Source organism: Tamandua tetradactyla, chromosome 16 (genome assembly GCF_023851605.1).
Source record: "Tamandua tetradactyla isolate mTamTet1 chromosome 16, mTamTet1.pri, whole genome shotgun sequence".
Classification (NCBI taxonomy): Eukaryota; Metazoa; Chordata; class Mammalia; order Pilosa; family Myrmecophagidae; genus Tamandua; species Tamandua tetradactyla.
Window position 1 is genome coordinate 66,849,988 of NC_135342.1, and position 20,861 is coordinate 66,870,848.

At 41.8% G+C, this 20,861-nt stretch overlaps 1 protein-coding gene across 5 annotated transcripts; it reads left to right on the plus strand.

Annotated features, from left to right (window-relative positions):
* The first annotated feature begins 1,060 nt into the window (after positions 1-1,060).
* On the plus strand, positions 1,061-19,105 carry ZNF821 (zinc finger protein 821). Of its 5 annotated transcripts, none has more exons than XM_077132913.1 (9): positions 1,061-1,314; positions 1,992-2,054; positions 3,170-3,358; positions 4,664-4,780; positions 11,722-11,847; positions 15,239-15,384; positions 16,052-16,156; positions 17,158-17,324; positions 18,145-19,105. In XM_077132913.1, the coding sequence occupies exons 4-9, from the start codon at positions 4,741-4,743 to the stop codon at positions 18,797-18,799; spliced, it is 1,239 nt and encodes a 412-aa protein (XP_076989028.1). In that variant the 5' UTR covers positions 1,061-1,314; positions 1,992-2,054; positions 3,170-3,358; positions 4,664-4,740; the 3' UTR covers positions 18,800-19,105. The 5 variants fall into 5 exon arrangements, with proteins under 5 accessions (XP_076989028.1, XP_076989027.1, XP_076989026.1 ...); XM_077132912.1 differs by having other exon boundaries at positions 3,170-3,282; XM_077132911.1 differs by lacking the exon at positions 3,170-3,358.
* Positions 19,106-20,861: the final 1,756 nt, after the last annotated feature.

Genomic DNA, 20,861 nt, shown 5'->3' on the forward strand with positions numbered 1-20,861 from the left:
GTATCAATGCTTTCAGATTCTCATTTTACTTGCTCATCACAACAACCCTCTGAAATTGGAGGCCAGAGGCTCAGAACAGGGAAATGACTTGCCCAAAGTCCCCACGCTGACTAGTGGCAAGAGCTGGGACTCAAAGTTGGATCTTTCTAGTGACAGATCCCATCTTCTTCCCACCTCAACCCCTTCTTTTCCAAGTAGGTGCTGTCAGAGGCAGGTTTAAAACATCCTAACAAGAAGAAAGAATGAGAAGGAGAAGATGGTAGTGGGGAAATAGTGGAGAAAGGGAAGGTGATAGGAGAAGGAGTTGCTTTTTTTAGGAAGTGAGTCCAACCACTCTCAGTTGCCCCAAATTCCCCTTAAATGGCAACAATGCCGTAAATTAAGCTGCTCTAAATTAATCCCTTGCACCTGGGTCTACAGCTAGGTGTATTAGTCGAGAATCGTGGTAGTGACTTAAATACCTAAAGGAAATCTGAAGATTTTTCGCCTCAGAGCTTTTGACAGCCGAGCGGAGCTCCTTCCACAAAGCCCCGTGGCCCCTCTGCCTCGGTCACCTTAAATCCTCGGCCCGGGCCGAGGAAACGGTGAGGCGGAGGGTAAAGAAGGAAAGATGGTTTGTGGTTGGGGGGCGGGGTGGACCAAGGTTGAACTTAAGAGAGGGGGAGCCTGCGGTGGAGCTGTGGTTGGGGGATGTGGGTTTTGTGGCTGAACTCGATGTTGGGGTAGGAAACCAGGATCAGACCTGATAGCTGGGTGGAGTTTACAAGCCCCGGGCAGGTTGGGGGCAGAGAAACTGAGAGGATGAGACGGCCAGAGAAAGACCAAAGGCGCTGAGAGGTTGGGTGGTCGCGGGGACTGGAGGATGGACATGGCCAGGCCCCTTGCGAAAGCCCGTGATTGGACGCTCCCTTTAAGTCCCGCCTCCCAAGACCCCCTCTCACCTTAAGCCCCGCCTACCCCGCCGGGCGCGCGCCTGCAGTGCGGGGATGAGGACCAGGCTGGGAAAGGGAGGAGGGGGAGGGGAGCGGCTCGTGCACGCGCCCCGCTCGCTGCGGTGCGCGAGCCGCGCGCTCCCGCCGCCCGCGTCGCCATCTTTTCCCCCTCCGTCTGTCTGTCTGCCGGTGGCTTTGTCCGTCTGCAGCGCCGCCCCTCAGCTCCTGGCCGCCGGCTGGGCCCAGAGCCGCCCTCCGCCCGCTGGGGCCCAGTCCTGAGAGGCCCGGCCAGAGCGGTGGCCCTGGGCCCATTGTCCCGCGGTCCGTCTGTCCGGAGGCGGGGCCCAGGGACCCGAAGCGCAGCTGAGCGCCGAGGCGCCGGGTAAAAAGACCCCCGACTCCTTCCCTCCAGGGCGAGGTTGAGGCTGCAGGGGGTCCTCGCCCCCCTCTTCAGCGTCCACTGTCGGTCCTTTTGTCTGTCTGTGTCTGGGAAGGGAGGGAGGGGTTCGCGCTGGCCTGAGGGGCGGGCGCAGCCGAGGCTCCCCCTTCCCCAGGGTTCCCGAGACGAGGCCGGACTGGGCTGACTCCCTATACCCGGTTATTCCTCTTTCTGACCCTCGCGCGGCCTCGGGCCGGGGGAGGCGTCCGCGTCGCGACCCTCCCGACGGGACCCTGCTCTGCCCCGGCCCGGGGTCCGGCCTCGTCGGGCTCGGGTCCGGCAGCCTCGGCGTCTGACAGGCTTTGGGTGGAGCTGGGCTAGGGGGAGGATGGGCGTGGGAGCGCAGACCCGGGGGTATCAGTCCCGGAGTCTCGGTCTCGCAGAAAAGCCTCTAAATTTAGATTTCTGAGAAGACTGTGCTGTCTGAGGGTTTGTCTGAGCCGCCTCCGAAGACCTCTGGCACTTGTCTGATAATTCTTGGGAATTTACCTGTACTCATGTTTAAAGAAGAAAGAGAGAACATCTGATTACCCACACACGCCAGACCAAACAGAAGGGGGAACGTGGTGAACAGTGAGCCGGCTACGTGACCAGTTGTCTTATCCTCTCCTTTTTGGCAGATACAAATCACTTGGATTGAGGCGAGTTTACTTTGCTCCGTGGGAACTGCACCAGAGCTGGAGGTGGGAGTGCACCCTCTTTTCTTAAAGCTTCGATTTCACTCGATTTTTCTTGCTCAACTCCGGCGGTGTACCCTGGAAGCTGCAACTCCAAGGCCTGTAGGAGAGCAGGGACGGTGATAAGGGGGAGTGGAGAGACGTTGGGCTCCTCCGAGGACTCAACGTTGTCCTAGAGACGGACAAAGCTACCTCCTTTTTAAACAGAATCCCTCGTATTCCCGAATCTCACTGTTCACCCTTCTTTCCATCACATTTTTCTTCAGGATGGATGGTGTTCGGCAGCTATCCGTTTAATTTCTTGATTGGATTACATATTTGGGTTTGGGAACTGAGGCAGTGTTGAGAGTAAAAAATGAATGACCTACCTTTAGGGCAATGGATTTTATTCACTTTTATTGCCTATAAAACAATTAATTGTCTAACCTCTGAGATCTTGCTCTGTGAAGAGTGTGTTTACAGTGTAATTTATTCACTCGTTTATTTATTTTCGAGAGTCCATGATCCCATAGGTCTTGTAATTTTTAATTTTTGAAGGAGGAGAGGGTATTTGCTTTTTTTTCCCTGGATCCCTCAGGTGTGAAGTCCCACTGGGTACCATCTGGTTAGTTCCTCATTTGACCACTAGGAGGACTGTGAGATGCTAATTTAAATTGCAGACATTCATTGCTCTTCTGACTTGTGTAGTGTCAGTATTAAAGTGTTGCTTCACCAAGATGATCTGAATAAAGGCCAGCTGCCACAACTGATTTGGCCTTCCTTCAAAAAGGACTTTATCAGTTGTAATTTCTGATCTTGACTGGGAGAAAATTTAAAGATTCCATTTTTTTTTTCCTTATTCAATAGAGAGGTATATCTCTGTAAATTTTGGAACAAATGATAGACAATGTGTGTTTTCTTCAGCTTGCCATTTTGCGATTCCACAGACATACAGGGAAAGATCCAAGGTGTGATATTCACTGCTTCTATTAATTTAAAATAATTACTTGATTAGAATTATATACACAGACAAAACTGAATGTAAAGAACACATACCGTTAGCACTCAGCATACAGACCTCAAAACAGTTAAAATTGATTTTTACTGTTATACATTTAGTGTTTTTTTTTTCTTAATTAAAGGTCTGAAAAAGAACTGTTTGATGTGCAGATATGATAGACAGCTGCCTGAAAGCTACTTCCTTTGCCACTTCCTGTGGAGGCCTGTCTTTGCCATTTGCGGCTTCTTTCTTTTGGTAAGGGGAGGCAGGATCTGATTACAGGTCTGAGATCCTTTCTAGCTACATAGAGGAGTTAGTTGCCATAAAGGAGGTGAGTCTTCACCAACTAGAGTGCAAAAAATAGTAGTAGCCCCTCATAACTCATCTTAATACATATAGTTGCAGTTTTGTGTTTTCTTATTCAATGTGAGTACAATTTGAGGCAGGAACTGAAAGAAGACTTTAGAAAGTAGCTAGGACCATCATCCTGTCTTTGGTAGGCAAGATAATCCATCTCTTTTTAAACCATAAATCTGTTTATTCCCTCCCTCTTTCAAAGAAAATTTCACAGCTTCTGCTACGAATTCCTTCTAGACCTAACAGTGCTAATTGCTGGGAAAGTCATTTAGCTCACCAGGAACCTCCATGCTTAAGAATCTGTTCCCTTCTAGGGTGGTACAACATTGGCTTAGTGGCAGAATTCTCACCTGCCATGCCAGAGACCTGGGTTCAATTCCCGGAGCCTGCCCATGCCAAAAAAAAATCTGTTCCCTTCTATATCAGGAGGGCAGGTGCATGTCTCAATACTTCTAGTTTAAAGAACTATTATCCTTGCTCTTCCCCCTGTCTCTGCTATATAAAGGCTGGTTTAAGAATAAGTTTAAAGTCATTACTTTTGACCACTGCTCCAGAGTATAGGAGCATGACCAGTGCACAGTTGGGACATTGGGGTGCTGAATTAATATTTAACAACATGGGTGGCATCTGGTTTTTCTGGTGAAAGCCCATCTTCAACACTGGAATTCTGGTTTGCTTTAGTGCCCTGTCATCCACAGTGCCTAGCACTGTGCCTCCATCACTAGATAAAGGCTTTCCTGGGCTGTTTCCATTTATAGATACCTAAGAGTTTGAGATGCTTCCTGTCTCTTGGGGATATGATACCTTTGTTACCTCTAGGTGAGATAATTTCTTGAAAAAGTGGGGTTCCCATTGGTGCACATTACAGAGCTTGACTTCCAGTGAGTATGTGATGTGTGAGCTGCCACCCTCTTTGGCTTCCTTTGATTTTCTTTTGCAGTTCATGGGGGTTATTCCTTTGAGACCACAGTACTTCTAACCCTGTTGCCTGGGTTTCTTTTCTATCACATGATCTTGATCATGATCACTGATCGCATAGTACTGTATATTCCACAGATGGATTTAGAGTGGAATTCCTTAAATCCTTGGAAGGAGTCCCTTCATTCATTTAAACTTATTGTGCTAGAGATTTACTCATTTCTTTCATTCATTGGTTCAATTGTTTATAACTGGTGAGTTTTATATGTTGTGGAAACTATTTTTAAAAGTCTTTGTCTTTTGATTTTGTATAATTTCTGGGCAAAATGACATGTGCTAACAATGATCCTTTTTATTGTAGGTCAGTACCTTGCAAGGAAGTAGTAACATATCCAGTTGTGAAACTGGGAAAGGCCAGAGGTTGTGGATTCGGGAAACATGTCCCGTCGGAAACAGACAAATCCAAATAAAGTTCACTGTGAGTATCAGGCTTTGCCTTCTGGAACCTGGGAATGTTGAGGGATGGAATGAAATAATTATCTGAATTCAGGATAAGTCTCTTCCACTAATTTGTGAAATAGAAAGGTTTAAGATGTTGAATGTGACAGATCTAAAGAATGTTTGATTGCTTGAGGGGGTGTTAGAAACCTGTCTTAGGAGTATGTGCCCCTGATTCATCCTTAGTGTTCATGTTAAAACATTAACAAACTGGCCTTGTACCAGTTATTGAGGCTATAAAATGTATAAGATGTAATGTAGCCTCAGATATATATCTAAAACTAATATATACAAATATAAGGTAGTATATACTAAGTACCATACAGGGATGCTACAGACTGTGCATACTACAGAAGTTAAGAGGAATGAAAGAACTGGGCCTTAAATGGTAGAAAGTAGATTTAAAATTAAAAAAAAAGAGGAGGGGAGATGGAAAATTAAATAGGGAAAACTGTGTGCAAAGATACAGGTGGGAATGCACATGTATGTTCAAGGAATGACTAGATTTTGTATGAAGTAGAAGTTCATTTGTACAGAGTCATAGGATATGAGGTTGGAGATGTTTAAATTACATTGTGGAGTCCTGAATGACAGGCCAAGTTCAAACTTCATTCTGTAGACAATAAGGAGCTCCTAAAGGTTTTTCAGTGGGGAGAGTGGAGTGACTTAAGAATGCAATGTTTTGGGACTGTGAAGCAGTGTGTGAGATGGATCACAAAAGGGAGCAACTGGGCATAAGAAGAGCAGGTTTTGTTTCTTAAATTGTTTCTTAACATTTTTTATATATGGGTTTTTGGGTTTTAGTTCAATAATTAGGTTGTAAATTTCTAGAGGACATTTATATTTCCTTATACATCCCTCTCTACTTCCTAACATTGCTCATAGAGGATTCAAAAAATTCCTTATTAAATTAAAATGAATTTATCTATACAAATTTGAGATAATTAACCAGATTTAACTAATCCTATTATCTGGGGAGGGAGATAAGCATTCTCATCCAAATGTTCACGAAAGGGACAAATAGCTCCCTATTATTATGGAGGACTGACTGACTAAGGTACAGCAACATTTGAAGAGAATTCAGCGGTATGTCATATAAAAGTTTTTTTTTAAGGAACTAACCCTGCATTTGAAAGGATAGAGTAGACAAAGACTTAAGAGAACCAACATTTATTAAAAATATTCAATATGCCAGGCACTCTTTACTTTGTATTTTGGAGCAATTTCAAGCGCAGGAAAGAACATGGTATGAACAGAGGAGTGTAGAGGGCCTTGATATTGTATAGATAAGATTAGGGTAGAAATCTCCATATACGATGAATTCTTCAATTTAAGTCCTGTAAAAGTTTTTTTTTTTACTAGGGAGCAAGTAAAATGTTTCTAGGAAAGTATTCTGGGTATGGATGAATGTGGAAGGCTGCTTGATATAAAGATGAGTGATTTAGGAAAGATTTAGAAAGTACTGCTAAAACAATAAAATTTAGTCGATCTGGATATGAGGATCATCACGGGAGTATAACTAGCATCAGTAATCCAACCACATGCACTTGGAAGGATTGTGTTCTCCTCACTGGTTGAAGATGAATATTGACCAAAGACACAGATGTGACCCCAAGAAGGCAGTGCAGGAAGGGCACGCCTACTAGAGATGATATGTTCACAAATAAACACTCACAGGAGTTGAGTGTTCACCTATAAAAATCGCCTGTCTCTTAAAGAGACTGGTGAGATGTGAAGAAGATGCTAGTGGCGATGATGGCAAGATTATGGTAAGGCCAGGGGAGCCAACAAAGCCTTCTGTATCTTACACATGCATCCACAGAGCAGCTGCATTTTCTCCCACTGTAGTTAGTCAATGTCCAAGAAGAACTGTCACTGTAGTCAGAACACAGATGCACAAACAGGCCATGGAGAAGGGGAGAATACCACACATCACAGATGCAGAAATGTAGTTTCCAGAGTCAAGTGATTGACTTTTGAATTGTGGGTCACCTCTTCCTTGGTGACCTTGAAGAGGACATTGACTCTGAGTCTATGAGTATGTCTGCTACTTTTAAACAGCGAGCTCCCAGGGAGGGGCTGTTTTCAGTGATGCATTTGGGTAGGAAACCATCAAGACTTCTCTGGTAATGGGCTAAGCTTGACCAAAGGAGAAAAGACAATGAGATTTTCTGGTCTCTGTGGACCTTCTGTTTATCTACTACTTGGGAAATGAAACTGACCCTATCCATGCACCCCCTCCTTTTTTTTTTTTTTTTTTTATGAGACCATCTTCTCATTGCCCATGGCAATAATAGCAAATAGAAATGGGTGATTTCAGTCTTCTCACCACCTGAGTCTCCTATCCCTTTGCAGTGAAATGGAACCAATGAAATGTTGCTTGTCTATTTAAAAGTAAATGGAATAGACTCAAGGTCTGGGAGGCAAGAAAGCTATAGAAGCTTTGCTTAAATGTCAAAGCCAGTCGGTACCTAAGCAGAGTAATGACTAAACTTTGCTTTGGGAAGAAGATTGCATGGCGTGATGCTACAAGCCTGCCTAAAAGAATATATTAAGATTCTTTGCTGTAGCCCTATAGCATTTGTCATATCCATCTTAGAAGCCGATGGGTAGGCTGCTTGGCATTTATTTGGTTTTCCTTGGGACTGTTTTTTTATCTAATTTATTGATATGATCTCTCCTTTCCCCAGAACTAGCCAGACAGACTTGTGTTTTCATTAATAGACTTGAATGCAGAGCATTAGGAATAAAAGCCCAGAAGAATTGTTCGTTACATAGAAACTACTTATGGGCTGAAATCTCTAGTATACCTTCTCTCCTTCCTTTCCCATCTCATCCCCTTCTGAGTACAAATTTCTGTCAGCTCTTTCTAAAGAGGCTGAAATTACAGTTTCTTACACACTTTCAGTTGTCATGTTTGAACCAAGGAAACCACTAAGAAAAGGAAAATTTCTTAAGAGACTTCTGCCATCATACTATAAATACTTAAGACTGAAAACCTTCAACTAAAAGCTATTCTTAAAGAAGGAGGGGTAGGTCTTTAATCGCCCTTCTCTTCTGAAAAGCACAATTTGTTTATCTTCATTCATTCCGTTAGCATCATTGTAAGGTAAATGGCTTTGTTCCCAGTATGTGATAGCACCTTGGGTAAAGAGAGTCAATTAGAAATAGAATCCTAAACTTCTCACTCCCATCATTAGCTAATTTTTTTTTTCTGAAATTGACATCTCTCTTAGAATATGTTTTGGCTGCTTTACTAAGAGTTTGGTTGGCTTGAAATTGCACTTATTAACTATACCAAGAACCCACGAAAGAAAATTGTAAAATCTTCACTTTTCTAATAACTTTCATCCAAGTCTTCTCCTTCTCATTCATTTTACACAGGTTCTAGCATGACCTTGTTCTTACCTGATATGAAAACCCTCAGCCAAATCAGACAAACAGTATCCTGATTTCATACCAAAAAAAAAAAAGAGTGGTAGCACCTTGCTTTTTACTATAACAGCCTAGATGGTTCTTTCTCAACTATTAATAGACAAATACCCATATTAAATAAGGTGGTTGCCTTACATTAATATCTAGTAATCAGCATCTACTCCAACAGTCTCGAGACAAAAGGAAATAGTAATTCTGTATTACAAAAACAAGCAGTTTTTGTATCACTTTTTAATCACTAATATCTCTGTGGGTCACATTATACTTGAGTTAGCATGACATACTTTTAGCAAGTCTCACTACCTTCTTAGGAAAGGATAATTCCAGACAGTCAGATGTGAGAATTAGGGAAATAGTGGCGCCTAGAAGATTATCCGATGACATATCTTCTCCTATGAGGTCTGCTAAAATCACTTTTTTTTCCCATTTTGCTTTATGGTCTAAAAATTGTAATAGCTCTGAGGAATAAAGTTTACTTTAGCCTTTTTCCCCCAAGTTAGGAATAGAATATAAGAGCACAGATTTTCTTTCCAAACTGCCAAAAAAGAATGACAGAATTAATTTATCCCAACTATCCTAGTTAAGACTGCCAACCAGAGTCCCACAAAGGAAGTCATATTGAACAGACTCCTCTATACACTGAGGATCTTGATAGTTAGACAACATAGATAAATAAAAACAAATTTTGAGCTCAAGTGGATGGGGAGTAAACCAAATCACTGGCTGATCTTGAAAGGTATATATCCTTCTAGATGTTCTTTTACTAACTGTTCTAGTTTGCTAGCTTCTGGAATGCAGTATACCAGAAACAGAATGGCTTTTAAAAAGGGGAATTTAATGAGTTGCTAGTTTACAGTTCTAAGGCTGAGAAAATGTCCCAATTAAAACAAGTCTAAAGAAATGTCCAATCAAAGGCATCTAGGGAAAGATACCTTGGTTCAAGAAGGCCGATGAAGTTCAGGGTTTCTCTCTCAAGTGAGAAGGCACATGGTGAACACAGTCAGGGCTTCTCTCTCAGCTGGAAGGGCACATGGCGAACACGGCATCATCTGCTAGCTTGCTCTCCTGGCTTCCTATTTCATGATGCTCCCCGGGAGGTGTCTTCCTTCTTCATCTCCAAAGGTCGCTGGCTGGTGGACCCTCTGTTTTGTAGTGTTGTTCTCTCTAAATCTCTCATTCTCCTTTTATAGGACTTCAGAAACTAATCAAGACCCACTCAAATGGGTGGAGACATGTCATCCCCTAATCCAGTTTAACAACCACTCTTGACTAAATCACATCATCCAGGGAGATAATCTCATTACAGTTTCAAACATACAGTATTGAATAGAGATTATTCTACCTTTATGAAATGGGATTTATATTAAAACATGGCTTTTCTTAGGGGGCATACTTCCTTTTAAACCAGCACACTAACCCAGAGGTGGTTCCCTATTAAGAAAGGAGGAAAAAGTAATTTTATATTCTTAGTATGTTATAAACCTTGGAAGCAAGCTACATATTTCTGGCTGGTTTCTTTAGAGGCCACAAATGCCACTGATTCTGCAGCTTGATAATTATATGCTAGTATATAACTTGTTACTTAATGCCACATCTGTCCATACCCATAGGCCCAAAAACATGCACATATCCAGAATAATTCAATAACTCTTCCAGTTGGTCATGGTCTTGTGGTTGCAATAGAACAAACATGAAGAAATTAAATATTGTACTTTTGCAAAGTGGAAAGAGGAAGCATTGTAATACAGAATTCACTTTCTGTTTTCCCTAGCAGTAGTTCATACCCAGTGTTTTATCCTGGATGATGTGAAAATGGATTTAAAGCAGTTTATTTTTCCATTATTTGAGGGCTTGTAGCTAGGAGCACACTCTATTTCTACTCCCACTCAGAGTATCAGTCATAGCAACCTTGATACTTACTCTGATGCTAGCATGGCAATTCTTCACATGGTATCAGAACCATCTAATATTTGAATTATTTGCATCAGTTTTTCATGGTAGAGATAACACTAACATTAGGTAAAGCTAGTCTTCTCACACAGAGACAAGTGTTTCTTTTTTAGTGGAAACACTCTGATAAACAACTTTACTACAAAGCAGTTAAAAATGGCATAAGTCAGACTGACCTGGGTTTGAATTGTTGGTACTACCATAGATCTTAGTGTTCTCCGCAATAAAATACACACACACACACACATACACACAAACATACACACACACAGGGTTTTGCAGAGAATAAAGTGAGGTAACCAGTATAAAGCCTGGAACTAGCAAGGACCAATTAGTAATTATTAATAGTGTTCAACTCTTAACATATAGTAGATGCTCAATGAATACTTGCTGAGTGAATGACTAAAGTAAGTGAATCACATGAAGACTATTCCATATCAATTCTTTCATTGCCCAAGGACTAGTAGTGCAGGACAATTCACCAGTCTGTTCCTCTCACGTCACTGGATCCTACCTCAGAACTTGAGCCAATTTACTTTCATTTCTCTCTTTAGTAAGAAAGAGCCTAATCTCTTGCCAGACTTTTCCCTAGGGCTTTTTATTATTCTTTCTCACTGGATGGGTTTGGGACTATAGTTTCCACTCTGACTGAGATAATGGAAACCTAGAGAAGCTCAATTTGCTTTTCTCCTTATGCCTAACCTCTGGGAACTAAAAGAGCACTTAAATGTTAACTCTTCAATAACCATATAGATCCCAGGCTGGGTTCAGCAGAAGTAAATGTGTAATTAAGGATGGGTCTAGGGCTTTTGGATTCTTTGCCCAAAAAAAGACCACATTGGATCAAGGCGACTAGATGAAATATTATTTGTTGCAAATTAGTTGGTATGTTTAGGAAGGTTGTTTCTCAGCAGAAATGAGTTCATATATTATCTTTTCTTCTTTTAGTCCATTATTCACCCGGTTGATGATTTGCTTATGGCTAATTCTGATTGGCATCAGAAAGGAGAGTCAAGAAAGAACTTCTAGAACCTATCTTGGAAAGAGAGTGAATGAAAGATTGGATTAGAATTAGAGAAGCTTATTAAGGATTATTGGAGTACTTGGATACTGAGTCAGGATCATAATACTGGTACATAAAAATACAGAAATTTATCCAAGTTTGTTGCCATATCCTTCATCCTATCACTTTGCGTTTTTTGCATCTTTTTCCCCAAGCCTGACGGAATCTAAATGGAATTGAGATTCTGCAATTAAGCCTATAAAGTAGCAGTTGATCCCCTTTTGAAAGGAGTCAAGACTAAGAGGAGGATTTAAGAAAAGCAAGTGATGCTTTCTAGAGCATCTGGCCTACTGCCCAAGGAGAGTAGCTGTGCCCAGAAACTGTTGGAGGCAGCAAGCTGACTTGGAAATGAATGACCCTATCACAGGATTCCTGCCTGTCTCCTTCCTTTGAATGGTCTGACCTTCCAACCAGCTTGCCTGGGGATATGCTGCCCAGTTGGTGGCCTGACTATTTTTCCTTGTGACCGCCAGGGGATCAAGTATTTGCTGGGTTAGAAGAGCAAGCCCGCCAGGCGATGATGAAAACTGATTTTCCTGGAGACCTTGGCAGTCAGCGACAAGCTATCCAACAACTAAGAGATCAGGACTCCAGTAGCAGTGAGTTCTGCACCTTCTGGTAATGACTCAGGGCAATGGGAGAAGAATTATCAGAGTGTGTGTGCTCTGGGGATTGTGCATGGGGGTTGGGAGGAAGTCATAAAGAAGGAACTGTGTGAATTCTCAGTTTCCCCATAGGTGTTCTAAGGTATATGGGCATGTGCTTATGCAGAGAGAGGACAGGTTTGTCATTATGTCTTTTTTTTTTACTTTTTATTTTGAAATACTTTCAAACTTACAGGACAATTTACAAAAACAATACAAACCCTATACACAGAACTCCAAATACCTCTCCAGATATCCATATCCACGAATTTTTTTTTTTTTCATTGGTCCATGCCTTATAGAAGCATGTTCAGCAGCCTTTTTTTCACACCTCATTATGAAATTTCCCTGGCAATGGGCATTCCTATTAGGGTAAATTTTATCTCATTTTTTTGCATTAAAAATTTCAATTAAAGATGCTTGGCTTAAAATTTCTTGAAATATTCAGAACATTGTATAATCTTCTCATTAAAATTGTTCCCATTGGTGGAAAACCTTGGAAGTTGATCAGAAAGAGCCATGTCCCAAATCTACCATGTCTTTGACAAACATGTATAGTTCTTAAACACATAGCACCAAGATAATTTGCTTCATCAATTTCCTTCTTTCCTGTATTGTAACCTATACTTTTAACCTATCTAATGGCCCTTTCCTCACCATATCCACAAATTTTAACATTTTGCCCCTTTTGCCATATTATTCTTTGACTCTATCAGTTCACCTATCTAGCTGTCCATCTGTATATCAACCCATTTTTTGATCACCTGAGGGTAAGTTGTCTACATCATGCTCCTTGTACACTTAATACTGCCACATCTGTTTCCTAAGAGCAAGGATATTCACTTACATATTCACCTTAAATGTAATTATCAAGGTAAAAAAAAATAATATTGATACTTATAGTCTGTATTTCAATTTTTTCATATGTCCTAATAATGTCATTTTGAGCCTTCTCTCTTCCCTTGTTAGATCCCATTTAGGATCATGTATTGCCTTTAATTATCATTGTCACTTTACTTGATCTTTCATTTTTTCTTTTTTTTTTTTGTGCCTCTTTAACTTATGGACTACCATAGTTGGCACAGTGCCATGCACAATAGGTTTGTGATGGTTGTGATAAACAGAAGTGTAGGAGTAATTAGTGCTCAAGTAGCCCCTGGATTAGGTCAAATAGAAAGAAAAATATTCTTGCCTCCTAGGATCTGATCATTTGTAATTAATACAGTGTAAAGGTGGCATTACTGAAATTTTTGCTTGAGGGCCCAGTTTTTTTTTTTCCAGTTTAATGTTATTTAAGAAAATTTTCTTATTACTGAGATCATGGTGCATATAAAATGCTAAATTGAGGTCTTCCTTCACCAAAGTCCTAGGTAGATCCATGTAGTTAAAAGATGGAAAAGACAGTGGTTGGTTATGAGTTGAGCCTCATGGATTATGTTTCATGACCAGTCTGAACAAATATATTTTTAGATGTGATATTTCCTAAGATGATTTTCACGTTACCTGTCTTATCTATTTGATATCGGTTATTAGTGTCAGTTTAAGTGTGACATTGCTGATTTTTGTCTCCACAATTGGGGTCAGGGCAGAGTAAAGAAGGAGAGAGTTTTGCAACCTTCTAGGAACTAATTTCCACCAACTAATAATATAGCAACAAAAAATAATTGAGCAGCAAAGGACTAATTTCCCAGGTACAGAAAAATAAACCTAACTATTTCTAGAAGACATATGGGAGCCAGCCGCCAGTCTCTTGAATAATTGGTGACAATGCCATATATAAAGTGTCATTCTGGAAAAGATGCATCATCTCTCTAGATAACACCTATTTTTAAAAATATATCTGGAAGAGAGATATATTTGGATTTTTGATAAATTACAAAGATGTGTTCTGTGTATTCTCTTAGACTAGTCTTAGAAGTATTCCACATAAGAAGCTGTTTAGAAAATGTGGTACAATTTAGTCTGTGCCAGATTTGTCATTGAGTTTAATTCAAACGAAAGGAACCTTTGGGTGGGAAATAAGGCATACATACCATAAATCTTTCCAGCGTCCAAATCCAGTCTACCCAACCAACTGTAATATCTGATAGAGACACATCTAGCTACTAGCAGATGATTTGGTAAGACTTTGTCATGAAGAAAGGGAATATAACGAGTTTTGCCCAGATACTGGTGGACTTGAAAATTGTGCAAAGAATGGTAGAGAGAATATAAGAAGCACTGGTAGCTAAGAAAATTGAGTCTCACTGTTGATGCAGAGAGCCTGGTGAAACTCAACGCTGCATTTCTTTCTTGCTCACAGTCAGGCCCAGTTTAGGATCTAGATGGGGCTAGGGAAAGGCTGGAGTCTGACGGCTTCCCTATGCTTGGCTTCCTTTTGTCCTCTTCCTTTCATATAAACTCCCTTTATTGCCTTTTTTTATCATTTTATTTTCTAAGTAATAGGGGGAAAAAATCAGCTCACATGAACCTTGACGATCCCCTGGCCATAGGCAGACTTTCCCACAGCCACATTCTATCCCCAGACTAAAATAAACTCAGTTCTTACTTTAGTCACAAGAACTTAAATTTCATCTAAAGTAAGGAATGATCTGTTCCTTCTACTTAATATATTCAGTTATCCATCAGATAATCTAAAGAACAAACAAAAACAATGGACTTATTTAGCCTAGAATCTTGCATTACTAGCAGAGAACGATGAGTCAAAACACTACTACAAACTGCCTGAGGTTGCTGTGCTAATTTTTCCACTGTAGAGAATGGTCCTTTCCTTATAGAGTGACATCATTTTAAACCAATTTACGATTGCCTCCCTTATTCATAAGAAGAAAGAAAAACTTGCTGGTGTTTTCTGTAAACGAGCCTTTGGGTTTGTTGGGAGAGAACAGAATAGTAGGACTCAGAATGGAATAGTGCATGTGACACCATGGAGAAATTGTACAGGGGAGTTATGGTTTAAAGTAAGTAATAAAGTAAGTAAGAAGTGTTGGTAAATCAGAGGTGGTATGTTGTGGGAATGAGCCTGGTGTGAGGTGCATGGGGAGATGTGATTTGAAGTATTTGGGAACCATGTTAAGAAGGATTATTTTTATGATAATGTACAGGGTCCAATAACTATTTCCAATGTACTTTTATTTATACTCAGATTTTCCCTTTAGTGTGTACATGGCATTATAAACAACAGCTGTAGCTGGCTTCCACTTACCATGATTTGTACCCATCTAAGCACTAGATTATGGCAGATCTGAAAATGTTTTCCATTACTGCTGCAAACTCTAATGTGCAAAGTAGTTCAGGATGCATCCATGCCAAAAATCAGAACATGTGACCAGTCTATATATTCCAGGTGACAGTGAGGGTGATGAAGAGGAGACCACACAAGATGAAGTCTCTTCTCACACATCAGAGGAAGATGGAGGAATGCTCAAAGTGGAGAAAGAGTTAGAAAACACAGAGCAGCCTGTTGCTGGGAATGAAGTAGTAGAACATGAGGCAAGTGACAAATGGTTCCTGCATCCAGAAACACCTCTCCCCTTCCACTCTGCCCTGCTGCTTTTCATCCACAGATAACAGTCATGCCTTTGGTGGTTTTCTAGGCCTTCATATGAAGCCTGTCTTCCTTTACAGCAACAGTTACCCAAACTTCAGCCACATAATTTTCATCATACCCAGCTTTCCTTTTCCCCTATGTATCATGACACCCATGCTCAGCTCTCCTTCCCAAAGCCCCCACTTCTTTCCAGACTGAAGTTTCTTCTTCGCCTATCTACCTTTGCAAAACTATTAGCGTACTTCCCCATATGCTTTCAATTTTAAGTCAAAGTGTTTTTTGATACCACCTTCTCACTAAATTGCTTTCTGAGGAATCCTGCAAGAAGCATGGTGGGTGGGAGGAAAGCTAGTCTTTTCTCTGCAGAATTTACCTTAGTGGGGAGAATATAGATAGGCTCTCTCTGAGGCCATCCTAGGTCCTCATGGCAGAAAGCCTTGGAGAAAATGAAGTTGAGAACAAACTTAATTTCCTTTCCCCTATTTTTCCTTTAGCCCACAATGAGAACCTAAAAATAAGATGTGATATCAGGTTATGTTCCAAAAGAAGTAGTGGCAGGGAAGAGGCTGGTAAACATTCTTAATGAATTGCCTGTTTGTTGAATTGCAGGTCACAGAGAATTTGAATTCTGACCCCTTGCTTGAAATCTGCCAGTGTCCCCTCTGCCAGCTAGACTGTGGAAGTCGGGAGCATTTGATTGCTCATGTGTACCAGGTATGGTATAGGGTGCTGTGTGATCTGGAACACTGAGTGCCAGCAGCTTCTTTATAGCCCAGGCCTGTCTTGGTCTTTGTCTCTGGCTCCCAAAAGAACCTTGGGTTTTATTTCCATTAAGACTGTTCCAGTTCTCAGAATTTTTTAGAGAATAGTGTGATTGATATGTTGGGTAAATATATTCTGGATTCCCAGACGTTCTTTTCTTTTTTTAAAAAATTTTATTAGAGAAATTGTAGGTTCCTTATTTTCTGATGAATTATATAATGCATATTTTAAATAGTGAAATAGAAATTAATATCTGTTGGTAATGAGGGCTTTGCTTGAAAGATGAAAATTAGCTAATATGTTTCCCAAGTACTGGTGGAAGTTGACATGGTGACAGGATCAGAATAAGACAGACCTTTTTGTTCTTTTTACTCTGATCCAATCACAGAGCCCCTTGTGCTTTGTGATCTGTATTGAAAAGGCCTCACCTCCACATGGTAGCCTGTATTTTACCATAAAGATAGCAAGTTCACAAAGAGAAGTCTTTATTCAAGAGTCTGTTTTAAAAAGATTGATGGAAAAGCAAGACACAAAAATTCTTGTTGGGTTCTAGTATTCCCAGCCAGCTTCCAGTTGGCCTTCACTGCACCATTAACATGTGCTTGCGCCCGCACAGTGGAGTCATGTAGATGGACAGAAATTATCCCAAGGTTCAATTCTTCTCAGGCTCTGAAGAGTCTCTGGTTCTGGAGCCTCATTGTTCCTCAAGCCTGTAGTCGGAACCCAGGCCAGTGAAATATGAGCCATTGTCTGAATGGCCAGGCCCTTCCTAAGGCTTCCTTAACACAAGTGACACTCACTTCTCCAGGTGCTAAGCGGAGAGAATAGTTTCAAGTCCCTGTTTTGAGACAAAGAACAGGGGATGTTTCCAAGAAAGTAATTTCTCAGTGGGTATTGATTGTCCTGGAGGTGGCATGAGATTGACAGATTAAAGTCAAGGCTCTGTTTTACAGCACACTGCTGCAGTGGTGAGCGCCAAGAGCTACATGTGTCCTGTCTGTGGCCGGGCCCTTAGCTCCCCAGGGTCACTGGGTCGCCACCTCCTAATCCACTCTGAGGACCAGAGGTCTAACTGTGCTGTGTGTGGAGCCCGTTTCACCAGCCATGCCACTTTTAACAGGTTAGCTGGACACCTAACTCTCTGGTGCTGGGAGTAATTATTGGGTGTGTGTTCTGCTTTCCCAAGTCAAAGTGAAGACTAGAGATAAATAACATAAAGACAACTGACTCATGACCCTCTGGAAATAGAGAGAATGAGGCTGATAAATATACCCATCCCTTGAGATATCCCCAAAGGAATAAATTCCCATCACATTCCCCTATTAGAATAACATTTTCAACTAGAAAAAGATGTGGAGAAGTCCAAGAATGTTCATGATAAAGGTTGGGGAGAGAAATTACAGGGCACTGACGGAACCCTAGTGTGAGAACTATGTCCTCAGAAGATTGGAACTGTGTGAACACTATGTACTAGTCCCATTTGACTAGTAGAAAACATGGAGTCTGCCTTTACATTGCAGGCAGTGCCATGGTGGGAGGAGGCTTGGTCAGCAGACTGTACCTTCCTGAAGGAAACCTCCATCTCAGGGACCCTTCATTCCCACGATAGGACTGCCCCTGCATAGCTCTTACCAAATACCATCATTCTGACTTGAATGGAACTTCACATTGTAAGGGTTCATCTGATTTCTGGTGAGCTGCTGTCACTTAGTCTCTAACTCCAGGTGAACTTTTGGAATTGGTAGACCAACACTGTAGCCCAAAGAGGAGAAGGGATGGAGTGATAGAAGAGGAGGTCACCCAAGCATTCAAACTGACCCCTAGTGGTGAACTTGGAGCAGTTGTCCTGTTAGGAGGAATAAAACAGGGCTAGGTACAGGGGACAGTATCTGAGTTTTGCTAGAAGAAAACAATAACCATCCACAATTTTTGCTTTCTAGTGAGAAACTTCCTGAAGTTCTTAATATGGAATCCCTACCCCCAACCCACAATGAGGGCCCCTCCAGTACAGAGGGGAAGGACGTTGCCTTTAATCCTCCAGTGTACCCTGCTGGAATTCTGCTTGTGTGCAACAACTGTGCTGCCTACCGTAAGCTTCTGGAAGCTCAGACTCCCAGTGTACGAAAGTGGGCCCTACGTAGACAGAATGAGCCTTTGGAAGTACGGCTGCAGCGGCTGGAACGAGAGCGCACGGCCAAGAAGAGCCGGCGGGACAATGAGACCCCCGAGGAGCGGGAGGTGAGGCGCATGAGGGACCGGGAAGCCAAGCGCCTGCAGCGCATGCAGGAAACAGATGAGCAGCGTGCAAGGCGGCTACAGCGGGATCGGGAAGCCATGAGGCTGAAGCGGGCCAATGAAACCCCGGAGAAGCGGCAGGCCCGGCTCATCCGGGAGCGGGAGGCCAAGAGGCTCAAGAGGCGGCTGGAAAAAATGGACATGATGTTGCGAGCTCAATTTGGCCAGGACCCTTCTGCCATGGCAGCCTTAGCAGCTGAAATGAACTTTTTCCAGCTGCCTGTGAGTGGAGTGGAGTTGGACAGCCAGCTCCTGGGCAAGATGGCCTTTGAAGAGCAGAACAACAGCTCCCTGCACTGAACCACACCCTCCTGTCTGCTTGCTCACCCACTCACCCAGGCCCCCAGGGACCAGTGCTGCAGCCACCCAGATGACCCTGTCCTTACTGCCTGAGGCAGACCTGGGTTTGTTGCAGGTGGACCTGCACACCCCTTGCATGTAGGAGCAAGATGGGGTCTGGAGGGAGCCGGCTTAAGGCAGCTCTGGAAAAGGGAGCAGGCACTCCAGAGAGCTGGACTCCTCAATGCTGCAGGGCATGCTTATGGCACTATGGGGCTCTGCTGTAGCTGCAAAGTTGTGAAGGCAAATAAATTAATTTTATCTTCACTGGCTGTTTCCTGCTTTTCTCTGTTTCATTTCCAGCAAATGAAATGATCTCAGAAAGACCAAGGTGGAAGTTTTTAGGCAGTAAATTCTGGTTGCTTTTCCTTTTCTGAGGGACAGTATTCCTCAACTTGAGCTGTCCATGCAGAGATCCCTTATTTGAGCCTTTATAAGTTGATTATATAATTATGCCATTAAAGAATCAAAGCTGACTTTGTGATGGTTCATTCGTACAACCATAACAAAAGATTACTGTTCCAAGGGCTATTTAAACCTAGTTTAGCGTTTCCAAACTTAGGAGTCTTTCCTCCTAAGTGGTATTTCCAATAAAGAATATACAGTACTTTGACCAAGTGTTGGCACTTTTCTCTGCAGAATTTAGTTTTTCAAGCATTTAAAATTCTATCCCAGACAGCAGTTGGCTGCATCTAGGAATATGTTCACATAAATGGCTGCAATCTTGAAGTCCACAGCACTTGAAAGAAGAGGTAAGCTATTTATCTCCAGAGCCAGGGTAGGTAATAAAACCTATTTAAGAAAATCCAGAGTTAAGGTGATGTGAGAACTCAAATCAACAGTGGTCAGAGCTAAAGCAAAATGACTACTCTGGCTGTTTGTATGGCTGCTAGACAATCTATGGGGGAGATGTACTGAGATCATTTCTAAAAAGTTTCTGTGACAGTACAGAACAAGCACAGAACCTTCCTTAGCCTGCACCAAAGGTTGTGTAGTTAAGATAATTATAGCTCTTGAGATCCAGAAGGAAGTGCCCTAGTTAAATGGTAGCCAGAAAAATAACTATGCCAGAAATGTGGACCTCTTCCAATATAATGAAGAAACTTAAGACTCCTCTCTGACCTCCATAGTTCAATGAGTTAGTTCCTACCAGGCTCTTTGAAATATTTCTGTTCTAAAGAATGCAAAGCTTTAATGAGCTAATTAGAAAGTATTGGACATTTAAAAGAAACTATTTAATTGAGCCGAATGCCTTTCTCACAATGCTCCATATTGAAAGATACTTCAAAATAGTTAAGTGCTTACTATGTACCAGAGTTTACTTTGAGCACTTTACATGGATTATCTCATTTAATTGTCACAATAAGCTCTAGGAGTTAACACCAGTTCAAGAGTCAGATACTTGGATTTGAAACTCTTCCCTGCCATTTACTAGCTTTAACTTTGGGCAGTTTACTTAACCTCCGTGTCTTGGTTTCATTTACAAAATGGAAGTAATACCAGGAACAAATGAACTAATGCATAAAAAACATGTAAGGATGGTTTCTGGCACACAATAAGTGCTCAATAAATGTATGAGTCACCATCATATAGCTGAGTTTCACCACTTACTAGTGGCAAGCAGTAGCTAAGATTGGAGCCAAGTTACTTCAGCAACTTCTGGCAGTATTTTCTAGCAAAAGTTGGGGGAAAGGCCAGCAGTTAGGGTGTTCTTAAGTCTTTGTGACTGATTTTCCTGGGTGGACTTCTGGTTCTCCAAAATACACACCAGACTGTGCAGACCATACTGAAGATCCAGCTCATGCACTGTGTCCTAAGCATGGGTCAGCATTCCGACACTCCACACATGTATGGGTACTAGTTGCTTTATATTACATATGCTGCCACAAAGAGTATCTACTCCCCTCCCACTGGCCACATCCTAAGGCTAGAATAGGAAGAAGGCGCAAACACCAAAAGGAAAAGCTAGTAGTTTATATAGATATATATATATATAGATATCGATATATATTGTTTACATAGT